Source organism: Pyrus communis, chromosome 7 (assembly GCF_041283825.1).
Source record: "Pyrus communis isolate YQ-2024b chromosome 7, ASM4128382v1, whole genome shotgun sequence".
Classification (NCBI taxonomy): Eukaryota; Viridiplantae; Streptophyta; class Magnoliopsida; order Rosales; family Rosaceae; genus Pyrus; species Pyrus communis.
Genome location: NC_142571.1, coordinates 3,958,522 through 3,971,419, shown reverse-complemented (window position 1 = coordinate 3,971,419; position 12,898 = coordinate 3,958,522). Strand labels below are relative to the sequence as shown.

Below are 12,898 nucleotides of genomic sequence, written 5' to 3'. Positions count from 1 at the left end.
ATATAGGCCAGCTGCCTATATTCAACCTCTGTGCTTGAGCGCGGGACGGTTTTTTGTTCCTTGGAGCTCCACGAAACCAGGTTTGAACCCAAGTATATATCGAAGCCTCCTGTCAAATGCCTTGTGTCAGGATCTCCTGCATAATCAGCGTCTGAAAACGTACTGAGATGCATGTTACCAGGTTTGTACAGAAGTCCATGATCATAGGTAGACTTAACATATCGCAGAATTTGTTTCATATTCGTCCAATGCTAATTGTTTGGAGCATGCATAAACAGGCACCCTTGATTAACCGCATAAGAAAGATCAGGATGTGTGATTGTGAGGTATTGCAAAGCACCCATGACACTTTTGTAAGTATGATGATCAGGATGCGGTTCACCACTTGCAGGAACTAGTGTAGAGATGGGCTTTGCATCAACGAACTTGGTCCGCTTTAGAAAATCTAATGCATACTTTGTTTGACTAAGATGCATATGATTCTTCAAATAGGAGACTTCAACGCCCAGAAAATAGTGGAGGCCCCAAGTCCTTCATAGAGAACAAAGTACTAAACTTCTTGATTAAATGATGCATTCGGTGTGAATTATTTCCTGTAAGCAGTTTATCATCCACATAAATCAACAAAATCAAGTACACACCTCATTGATTGAAAACAAACGGTGAATAATCACATTTTGATTCCTGAAATCCCAAATAAAGCAAGAAATCTGAAAAATAAACTTGAATAGAGCGTTTAAGAATATTTACAAAATCCTACGCCTAACCAACTGTTTAGAGATAAGAATTACAAAGATAATAAAAAACTAAAACAGATTTGATTCTAACGGACTGAGGAATTGGTTTAACGATTGAAACCTCTGCATTTGTTTTGATTGACTAAGGAAACATCAAACAACCGTTTGTTGTATAAAAATAAGGGGAAATGTTTGGAGGAAACACATTATTGTCTAGGGATAGGTAGGAGGAAATATAAAAGAAAATTTTATATCGACCCAATTAAATTATCTCTACACCTAACTTAAATATTTTCTCCACCAAACTCTCATATATTCCCTTAAATGTTTTTTTTTCTCTACCATATATTCCCTCAAATGATTTTTCTCTCTACCCCCATTAACCCTAAACCCACAACGCCACTGCAAACTGGAAGCATGCATTTTCATTGACTGACTATAAATAAGCATAACAACTATCCAATAATTAATGAGAATTTTAACGAAAAGCTTTCGGTACTGTTCATTTTAACGAAAAACCACATTTTTACACTAAATAGTCAATCCTAGTGCTATTCATTTTACCCTTTATTTTGTTCTTATCGTTAAAACTCAAAATTTTCAAACTATTTTCATTAGTTTTCTCTTATCTAAGTGAGGTACTAAAGCAAGCAGTAATAAAACTGTGGTTCCCATTTGCAGAATCCATCCCAAGTGCAAGTGGAATTTTCCTTGTTTTTCTCCTCTCCCTCTTGTGGATACCCTTAAGAATGGGAACCACCATGCTCTGCCAGTGTCGGCGTTGAACGTGGCTCCACTCTATAACATGTGGCCTCTTTCGAGATTAGTAATGGATCCAACTTTGCCTGGAGAAACAAGTTGGAGAGAGAGGAGAAAGATAAAAAGAGACCATTAATTATTTTTTCTAAATTTTTTTTCTGGTTTTACCTCCCAAATTTTTATCTATTGATCTTCCTCGATCTATTTAATCTGACAGTTTAAACAATTCAATCGATCGGTCAGTTGAAAATTAATAGAGGTGTGTGAGAGATAAAAAAATATGTGTATGGATATCACAATTTTTTTTTATTAACATAAGAGTGCTGCTAGACCCACTCTAGTGTTTTATTTCTCCACCCACGTTATAATCTCACTCATCACAAAAAGTTAAAAAATTGAAATGTTATTTTCCCACTAACTATTATTCCTAAAATAACCTTTATATTGAAATTACTTTTTTTTTTATTGAGTAAAACAAAATCTACAAAGAAACGATTCAATTGATCAAGATGCACAACGAGAATCGCAGCTATACAATTTTACTTACATTTTACACAATTCTCGGCACCTTCTCCATCCTCCAGCATGCCACCCTCCTTAAGAACACCGTGTTCCACTTCATTCGCGCCTCCCACTGCAATCGATATTTGGATTGGACAGACGAGCCTTTATCCTAGTTTTCAAGGTTGCTTGTTGGTACTGTCAACAAAAGCAAACAAATCAAATTAAAAAGGCCAAGGGTAATGGGGACTTGATTTTTTGAAGATTTAAAGAGGTGGATTGTTCTAGAAGATAGGAAATGACGAGCTTGTCAACCTAGAGAGCAGAGGTTTTTCTTTTCTTTTATCTTGGATATCATTTTACAAGAGAGATGAGTGAATTTATCAACACTCTAACATAATTGCAAAGTTGGAATTTAAAGAAATAATTTTTTTTCAGTTGGGTGTGGGTTGAAATATAATTTTACCAAATAAAAATTCCTGTTGAGAGGGAAAGAGAATGAGAGGAGACTCGAGAAAACACTGTGTCCAGAAAACACAGCTTCTGACAGCCGGAAAGAAAATGTCCAACTGTCAGTGGGGTCCACCATTACCATCTCGCCAACTTTTAAGTATTAAAAATCAAATTAAAATTCAATCCTCGTTCTTTGTTTGCTTTCCTCTTTCGTTCAGAAACTCTGCAGCAACAACGAAGGAGGAGGACAAAGGCGAAGCAGATTCAAACAACAAGGACAAGGATGGGTGTTGTGGCCGCCGCAGGAGGCGGCGATTCATTGAGCGCCAGAGCAGCCACAATGAGAGAGTCATTGCAAAAGAGCCAGACCATCACCGACAGCGTCGTCTCAATTCTTGGCTCCTTTGACCACCGCCTCTCCGCCCTCGAAACCGCCATGCGTCCTACCCAGGTCGGTCCCACCCTCTCATCTTCCTCTTCTTCTTCTTCTACCTTTCGTTTTCTGTTCCTAGAACATCTAAACAGATGCAAGTTCGGATCGCTGCTTTTGAGATTGACTTGGCCTTTTACTTTTTCTCACAGAAGAGTAGCAAATATAATATGTGTGTGTATATATATATATATGTATGTATGTATTTTTCTTCTTCTATTTCTTAGTGACCAAACAGCGGATCTCTCGGGTTTTGACTTATAGTTTCATAAGCTTGATCTTAGTTTTGTGTTTTCTTATTTGGGTTGGCTTGTCTGAATTTTGGATTGTGCAGATTAGAACGCATTCTATTCGGAAAGCCCATGAGAACATTGATAAGACATTAAAGGCTGCCGAGGTTATATTGGCGCAATTCGATCTTTCTCGTCAGGTACATTTATCATTTCTAAGCTTTAACTTGTAACAACTCACATACATGTTAGTTAGATAGTATATCTAGAGAAGCATGTCGAGCTTTCTTCGCATATCTTGGAATTGATTTGTTGGCTTTTGATTGTTTGCAATTGCGCCGTTTACAATGAATTGTGCCAGTCTGTTCATCCAGGATTTTGGTGCTTACATACGACGAGCATTGTTCGCTTTTTGGTTCCATTGTAAGAAACAAATTTGATATTTTAGAACGTGACTAGATTCGGCAGAAAAACTATAAAACCCTGGCTGGCTACATTGTATTTTAAGTGGGATTTGAAATTACTAGTTCCACATAGTTTGTTGAATTTTCAATAATCTACCTTACATTTGATTAGAGTTATCCACGCTTTATAGCTTGCAAGAGAGGATCTTACCTTACATTTGATTCCTTTGTAGTCGTTGGATGTTCAATAATCTGCCTATCATTGAATAATTCTTTACTATTTCCAGCAGTGAAAATGCTTATTAGAGTTTTAATAGCTGGGATATTACCGTATGACAGTGTTGTTTTAACCTTATCTTGCCTATGTTTGTACCATTTCACGCATATATTCTGTACCCCTTATGTCTGATGAATAATGTTTTCCCATTTATGGTTGTTGATTTCATTTTGATTTCAATTCACAGGTCGAGTCAAAGATACTTAGAGGGCCACATGAGGACTTGGAAAGTTATCTAGAAGCAATTGATCAGCTAAGAAGAAATATACGGTTCTTTAGTAGCGCCAAAGGCTTTAAGAGTAGTGATGGAGTTCTCAGTCATGCAAATGGTTTGCTTGCTAAAGCTATTTCAAAGTTGGAAGCAGAGTTCAAGCAGCTGTTATCGTCTTACAGGTTAGTATTTGAATGCCAACGATGTTGTTCTTCTGGTGCATTAGTATTTCAACTCTCAAATGTGTCATTGTCTTACAGTCGAGTCCTAAATTATATTTTTTTTCAATCTTTTTGATGGTAGAGTCATTAGTGCTGGGGTAATATTGTCCAAGAAAAAAATTGTTAAACTATTAAAGGAAAATCTAACATTGAATTCGTGAATTAAAGTCTAGCATGGAAGAATTACATCTTCTCCAACTATTGTACAATCGAATCCCATCCCATCACTGGAATCCCCAATCTAATCAATGCAATCCCAAACCCATTTCTTTATTGTAACCACTAGTTAACACAGGTGCTTGTTTGAAACAATTTGAATGACAGGTATTGTGAGACTGTGACAAAGAGACGTGATGCTGTGGTAGGGCGATATGAAAACCCTAAAAACTAGGATACGAATACGCCAAATAGAATACTATGCATACTTTAAAAATGTGTTTAATTAGCAAATTTCTACCCATCATTTTGATATAGATACCATTAGTAATTTTAGTTCAATGTTCGAACAGGCTTTCTAGAAATGTGAGAGGAGAGAATGATGGGCTACTCCACCTCCGTGATACCTCTCGTGGTTCTCTTTATGTAGCTGTTCAGTCCAGCTCTTAGTAATATTCTGTAATATTTTGCATCATGTCAAGAAATTTCTTAATTTCTGTTGGTAATTAGTCACCACATGTAATGTCACACTTCTATTTTTTATTTTTTCTTGGGTTGACCACACATGGTAGGCACAACTTGACAGTATTGAGACTGGTTCCAGTCCAGTCTTGAAGAGACCCTTCCCCTTTGAAGGATCCGTCCCTTTTCTTTTCCACTTCTTCTTGTTATAAATAAGAATAAGGATAATGAAATCTGTAGCTCCCTTTTCTGTTACCAAGAAGGAGAAGAAAGACTCATTTGGTAGGCTAAATTTTCTTTTAAAATTACAAATTGACCTCAAAGTTCCTAAAATTATAATCCCCGTTAGTGCCGTAACCTCACCATATCTGGAACGTATCTATACCTATCCATACTGTACCCGAATGTCAACAGATACTTCAATTTCTGTATACGAAATTTATATCGGGGCCGTATCTGTATGGGATACTCACCCTAAAAACTTTGCAGTATCCATATTACATAGACTGAGACCCAATTGAATCCAATGTCAAACTATGGAACCAAAATGGTCATTTCCATTAACATCATTGTGTATTTTAATTTTTATTGCTCAACTTTGTGATAAAAGGTGACTTTTCTTTGGGAAATTTAATGTTTTGTTAATGACCTTCAGATAGGTTGTTAGGTCCTCTATTGAACTGTAACTGCGCTTCTTCTTTTTCTTAGAATTGAATTGTGCTTCATTTACACCATATATTTGTTTTTTTATTTCAGCAAACCTGTGGAACCTGAGCGCCTTTTTGATTGCCTCCCAAACTCGTTGCGGCCATCCTCAGGATCTCCTGGGAATCAGGGTGATTATAGTGGCAAGAATCCTTCATCCAATCACCATCCTGAACACCACAACAGTAACTTAGAAAATGCTGTCTACACACCTCCTGCTCTGATACCACCGCGGGTTCTTCCATTGTTACATGATTTAGCCCAGCAGATGTTTCAAGCTGGTCACCAACAGCAGTTGCTAATAATTTACAGGTAATAAAAGGTCATTCTCTGCTTTTCATTTATCAATGTGTTATGTTGGTTTTTCACGTCCTACTCATGACAACAGGTTATTTCACGTTTTCATATTTTTTGAAATTCAGATGATCCGTTGGGTATAAAGTTATTTAATGTTGGTGAAGCTCAATTTTTATTTTTTAATGACCAGAAGAGAACTGACCTATGTGTGTGGACGCTTCCATAGAACATTTTCCATGTTGGGCACCCAAGGACATGACACTTGTGTTGTGTCCATGTGCCGAAGACTTCTTTGTATTCTTGGAAATGATGCAGCTTCATATGCTAGAAAGAGTTTAAACTTAAGAAGGCATTGATCACTTTTGCCAAGAAAACTGCACTTAGTTATTGTTGTCTTAAATAGTTTGATAAATGGTTCTTTTACAAGCAATTGTTTTCTTAAGCACTGATAGTTCTCCAAATATGTGAATTTTCACAACTGTATCATAATCTTTGCATCTGGACTTTCAGAAAACGCATAGGGAACACTATGCCCATGTCAACACACCAAAAACATAGGAGTTAAGTTTTCAAATCCTAAAGAAAGGTTATTGTGATTGTAGAGTTGTCTGTATGCTATTATGCTTCAATCTCATTTGTAATTTCTGCTGTCCTCCCTAGGTGCCTAACCACACCATTAACATTGAAGCTAGCTTCAGATCTTGTATTTGAATTTTTATTGGTTACTTAAAGTCTACTTTTCCATGCATATAGTAGCGGAATTTGTATGGACTATTATTTTCCAATAGTGCTTTACTTATATGCGCTTCTTTGACTCATGTCTTTTTCTGTTTAAATTTGGAATATATTCTATCAATCTTTATCTTGTTTATGTTTTTCAGGGATGCCCGTTCTTCAGTTTTGGAAGAAAGCCTCCATAAATTGGGGGTCGAAAAACTTAGCAAGGATGATGTTCAGAAAATGCAATGGGAGATTTTGGAGGCCAAGATTGGGAACTGGATTCATTACATGCGTATAGCTGTAAGAACTTTATGGAATCTGCTCAGTTTCATAGATTATCTGTGTTTTTCTTCAATACCTAACTGTCCTTGAACAGGTCAAATTACTCTTTGCTGGAGAACGGAAAGTTTGCGATCAAATTTTTGAAAGCTTTGATTCTCTCGGTGACCAATGTTTTGCTGAAGTTACCAGAAGTAGTGTCTCAGTTCTACTTAGTTTTGGGGAGGCAATTGCTAACAGCAAAAGATCTCCGGAAAAGTTATTTGTACTTTTAGACATGTACGAGATAATGCGGGAGCTTCACTCAGAGGTTTGAATAATTTAACAAATTTATAAAGATGCACTAGGTATACAATATGAGAAATTGGAGCTAAGGAGACGACACAATTAGGAGTGCCCCTTAGGTGTAGTTTCATCTCTTGATAACCTGAATTTTGTAAGGATATTGATTTGTCTAGAGCACTTTGGACGTTAGGAATTCATCACATTTGGTAACATAGGATCATTAAGTATATCAGACAACTTTGAGATCAAGAATTAGGGGATTTTATTGTAAAATTTATATTCTCTTGTTTCTTTCCCAGATGTGTCTGCTTAAAATACAGATGGCTTTTGTTCCACAAATTATCAATTACATCCATATCAAATTAGATAATTTTTTTTTTTTTTTTTGTTTCCGTTTCATCTATATCAAAATACTTGGTTTCATTGTATTTTGACCTGATATTTGTTTGGTTATCTTTCTTTTAGAAATGGGTTATAATCTTTTGTTTGATTTTGTCTCAGGATATTACTATACAGTTAGGGCTTCAATACTTTAGGATGTCCATGATGCTTTATTTTTATTAATTTTTTTTTCATAATTGGAAGAATTAGTGTTATCACTTATTTCATTCTGTACACTCGGTGGCTGCTTAAAATGCAATTTTTGTAGAACGTCAAATTTAATATAGGGGTGTGATATCCACACACCCCATTTTACTTCTCACCCACCTTTTTAATTTTCGGCCATCGGATCAAATGAATTGAAGAAGATTAACGGACAGAAATTATCAAGGGTGTGTGAGAAGTAAAATGGGGTGTGTGGATAGCACATCGCTTTAATATAATACTTTCTATTTTGCATCAACGTAGTTTCTAGGTCACTTCAAACTTGCCTGTTGTTGAGAAAGTAGGTAGCTTGATGGCCTGGTGCCAGATTGATGCTTTGAGTTGATCCCTGAATTCATCTACAGATTGAAACAATCTTCATAGGTAAAGCTTGTGCTGAAATTAGAGAATCAGCTTCAAGCTTGACTAAAAGGCTTGCCCTGACCGCAAAAAAGACCTTTGGGGATTTTGAAGAAGCCGTTGAAAGGGATGCAACGAAAACTGCTGTAACTGATGGCACTGTCCATCCTTTGACAAGCTATGTGATCAACTATGTGAAGTTTCTTTTTGAGTAAGTTCCACGAATTAGGCTTTAAGACTTTTCCTAGTCCTGTGGTCTGACAGTGATGCTCTGTGGTTGGATGATCATTCCTCTAACATGCCTCATAGTTCTATTGAAATCTTTCTTTATGCTGCTTAACTCTTGGATACATTAATACATAGGATACATACTTTTTTGGCCAATCGACCAGCATATGTTTCTCACTTAGATATTAGGTTTTAACGGTTAGATAGGTTTTTTTATGCCTATTTCTTAATTTTTCATTAAACAGCTTTTTAAGTTGACCAAAACTATATTTTGCAGTTACCAATCGACATTGAAGCAACTTTTTAAAGAATTTGAAAATGGAGATGAAGATGGTTCACAATTAGCCGCTGTCACGATGCAAATAATGCAAGCTCTTCAAACCAATTTGGATGGGAAATCTAAGCAGTACAGAGATCCAGCTTTAACTCACCTATTTCTCATGAATAATATTCACTATATGGTCAGATCTGTGCGGAGGTTTGTCTCAGTTATGTTTTATTTGACTTTTTGGTTTTATTGTTGCAAGCCTATTTTATGTGGCACTCCTGTTTCAAATTGTGTTCAGATCTGAAGCCAAAGATTTGTTAGGGGATGATTGGGTGCAAAGACACCGGAGAATTGTGCAGCAGCATGCAAATCAATATAAAAGAAATGCTTGGGGAAAGGTGCTGTTTGTTAACATAGTTGATTTGTTGCCCAATTGAACCCTGCATGATCTTTCCATAATTTACCTTAGTTTTTGTCTTTATAGGAAGTTAGGAACTTGGTTCTTGCTTTTTGGGCCGTCACTATTTGTATTATAATCGATGTTAAGCTTTTAGCATTTCTTTTATCTTTTAAAAATGTTAATAATGGAGATAACGTTTACAGACCTTTGAAATCCACAAATAAGAACAAATTGATGAAAAATATGATCCGGGTTTGAGATATTATATTGTCATTGTGATATTATTAGACGTATTAGTACACCATTGAGGAGTTATGGAATGTAAGTTTTGTATAAACTGATAGACACGTGCTTTTGTAGTGTTGTGTTTTGATTCTGTTGTGTGTGGCTGGTATGATCAACCATTAGTTTGGTATGTTGATTCCTATTATAAGAAATAACTCCTTTTTTCAAATCCATGAACAATGTGTTTTTTCATATAAAAATCCATTACATTTGCACAATTATGGCCTTTCTTGGAAAATATGGATTCTCTTTTCCATATGCAGTGATGCAGAAGCTACTATACGTATATTTAACACTGTCAGCATGTTCATTTTACTTGGAAGTATTTTTCTCTTAAACAGTTTTTCACTACCTTCTGAAATGTTGGTGTTATCCTCCGTGCAGATTCTGCAGTGCCTCTCCATCCAAGGCTTGACATCATCTGGAGGTGGTAGTTCAGTAGCTGGTGATGGAGGAAGTAACAGTGGAGTTTCAAGAGCAATTGTTAAAGATAGGTTGATCTCAACTTCTATCCTATCAAACATACACTTAAAAATTAAAATTTGATTATCTATCGATTGATGGATTTACTTTGTCATCAACATTTTGACCTAGCTGAAATGTTCAGGTTCAAGACATTTAATATCCAATTTGAGGAGCTTCATCAAAAACAATCGCAGTGGACAGTTCCTGATACTGAGTTGCGAGAGTCACTAAGACTTGCAGTTGCTGAAGTCTTATTGCCTGCCTACAGATCATTCTTAAAACGTTATGGGTGCGTTTTCATCATCTTCTATTGTTTTTCATGCGCTTTCAACATATGTCCTGTATATATCCCTTTAAGAATCATAAACATTGAGGCCCGTTTGATAACCATTTCATTTTAGTTTTCATTTTTTTTTTCTGCATAGAGATATAGGGAATGTATAAGTAGGAATGAGGGATGAAGGGTGGATGAATGGTAGAGGGAGGGTGGAGGGAGAAGTGAAGGAAAATGTAGGAAACAAAATCCAGAAATGAAAACCTACTTAAATTTGGTTTTAGTTTGTAGTGTTTATTTTTCATTTCTTCCACTTACTTCCCACCACCCATCCTCCGCCCTTGGTCATCCCTCATTTCTCTCTTATATTTCTCCTCTATTCCTAGCATTAAATGGAAACTAAGACTGAAAAATGAAATGATTGTCAAACGGGCAAAAATCTCCGTAATTGGTGTTATAAAGAGTAATTTTAGGATGAAAAATAAAATTTCTGAAACGGAAGAGAAACTAGATTGCCTAACAGAGGTAAATACATAGACCAAATTGGCTAAATTGAAAACACCTACTACTTTGGCTAAATGGGTAAATCACATTGACCATTTTGACAGTTAAGCCTTGTAATTTATTAGACCAAACTTGATGCTCTGGCTCTGAAGTCTGGACGTTAAGTCCTCGTTGGGTCTCGAGGATTGGATTGGAAATAAAATAACCCACTATAGTCAAAGGATGTTGAAGATAAAGGTGAATGATTTTTCATTTGAAGGGAATTAGAAGGAGATTAGACATGAATGAAACTTAACCCTTCCTATCCTACCATTTTTCGGGGACTGGAAGGAAGAAGTTTCCTTCTTGAGTAATCTATGTAATTCCGTGGAATGAAAAATCATTCACCTTAACCTATTATGTTGAATATAGTGAGGTCAGTCATTACAATGCAGTACTAGAGACCAAACGAGGCCCACAACTACCATAGACACTGCTCGCTAGACCCAAAGACTTTATTTTTAGATTTGGACACGGACTTAGTCTTGAGCTTCAAAGGAGGACATCTCTTATCTCACCATGCTGTAGATGCTCTCATCATTTATTCATTTATTTATAATAGGACAATAATTTGTTTCTGTTATTCTGGCTGAATGATATGTAACTATTGTTTTTTAATTGGCCCGGAAATCATCTCAAAGGCGTCATTGTTTTTATTTTCACCTTCTCAAAATATGTCCAAGTGTGAGTTACATCTATGGGTTCCAAAATCTGTATATTCTGTTTGTCTCACAGGCCTCTTGTTGAGGGTGGGAAGACCCCCCAAAAGTACGTCAGATACACAGCGGAGGATCTCGAACATATGTTGGGTGAATTCTTCGAGGGGAAGAACGTGAATGAACCCAGGCGGTAGATTTGACTTGTCTCTCGCTCTTTCTGGCTCTGTGAAGGTTTTGCCAATGATGCATAGGCTTTGGTACCCTGTGGAATGCTCGTTGCCCTTCCCGCTGAAAGTTAGCATCTAAATCCCTGCATGGTTTCAATGGATTTATGTTTAGGCGGGTAATGAGTTCGGCATCCATCTGGAAAACGAAAAATATAGATCTGTAGATGTTGGTTTGGTGCTTAATAGCACACTGAATAAGAGGAGTCTTTCTACTGTTCTGCATATGCTTGTATAGTCCCTATGGCCCGGCGGCATTCCAAGTGCATATTTGTAATTTTACATAAATGGGCTGTCGTATTTCAGACCAAATTTGGGTCTTTTCTTGAATATTTTCAAAACCCATCACCGTCGGCAAATGTTATTTTTTGAGCAGATTTTAAAATTCTTTTGAGGAATACCAATGATTTTGTAAACCCCACTACGCTTGCATGTTTCTGTACTGCCTAATGGATTCCAAATCTGCCACGTCATCAATTTAATTTTCAAAATGATTTTACGTGAAAAAATTGATATCGAATTCTGCATCAGTCATGGTATGTCTATGATTGAAGTGTTCAGCTCCCAACTCTTCCATGTCCATCAGACAAGCATCATTGAGAAGAAATTATTAGGTAGTGTAGTAGTACCACGTCAACCACCTTAAATAATTTAGATGGTTAAATCGGAAATTTTTTTAACTGGTAAGTGAGAGGTTTTAGATTTAATTGTCGTTAAATACGAATTTAAATTATATTACTGCTAGTTTATTGTTAGACTTAACCTACTCTTTCCCTTAGTATGGATAATATCGTTTGTTAAAAAAAAAATAATGTCGGAAATCCTCAATTGGAGACAAAACCGTTGTCCCAGTTGCTGAGGCTGCAGCGTTGCATGCGTGATACTTCGAACTTTGTAGTTTGTACACCACCGGAAGTACAAATACATCCTTGTTGAAGCCGATTCAAAACTTGTCATCGACATTATTTCTGGACGTTGCTCTCTTCCTTGGAGACTCAAGATGATTGTTATCTAATAGGATTTAGGTTCGAATTTCATAAATGACTAGTTCAAATCAAATTATTATGGCACGTTTATTGTGTGGCTTTTAAATTTTTCACTCCTTGCTATAAATATAGTAAAACCTTCATATGGTATGTTTGTCTATATAAATATATGAGGTCATAGTGTTGGGATTAAATCAATTGTATGAGGGTAAGGTTTGTATCCCCCTCTTTTCCTGTATTTTCTTTTTCAAGAAGGATAAGATTTATATCCCTCTCTTTTTCTTGTATTTGGTTTTCTTGTTTTATGAGGAGTAAGGTTTATGTTCTCCTGATTAAGCGTAACTTCTTCTTTTTTCATATCAATAAAATTCTCTCGTACCGCCGAGGTTCCCAATAAAAAAAAAGTTAAATCAATTGTATGACTACATGGTGGTTATTACTTAAATGTGAATGTATGTATGAGTGCCTTCGATAATTCAACCTACCAAATAGTT

At 36.2% G+C, this 12,898-nt stretch overlaps 1 protein-coding gene across 1 annotated transcript; it reads left to right on the top strand.

Annotated features, from left to right (window-relative positions):
- The first annotated feature begins 2,593 nt into the window (after nt 1-2,593).
- Nucleotides 2,594-11,839, top strand: LOC137734811 (exocyst complex component EXO70A1). Its single transcript, XM_068474094.2, has 12 exons — nt 2,594-2,901; nt 3,215-3,310; nt 3,979-4,184; nt 5,598-5,858; nt 6,725-6,863; nt 6,940-7,152; nt 8,078-8,283; nt 8,578-8,778; nt 8,867-8,966; nt 9,638-9,747; nt 9,861-10,007; nt 11,271-11,839. Exons 1-12 carry the CDS (start codon nt 2,734-2,736, stop codon nt 11,386-11,388), a joined length of 1,965 nt encoding a protein of 654 aa, XP_068330195.1. The 5' UTR covers nt 2,594-2,733; the 3' UTR covers nt 11,389-11,839.
- Nucleotides 11,840-12,898: the final 1,059 nt, after the last annotated feature.

What these genes read in the sequence shown, in the direction of transcription:
- LOC137734811 (XM_068474094.2), top strand. Translation starts at nt 2,734, where the DNA reads ATGGGTGTTGTGGCCGCCGCAGGAGGCGGCGATTCATTGAGCGCCAGA. An exon ending in CCGCCATGCGTCCTACCCAG is followed by an intron (nt 2,902 to 3,214) that starts GTCGGTCCCACC and finishes TGGATTGTGCAG; the next exon opens with ATTAGAACGCATTCTATTCG. An exon ending in TATGTGAAGTTTCTTTTTGA is followed by an intron (nt 8,284 to 8,577) that starts GTAAGTTCCACG and finishes TATATTTTGCAG; the next exon opens with TTACCAATCGACATTGAAGC.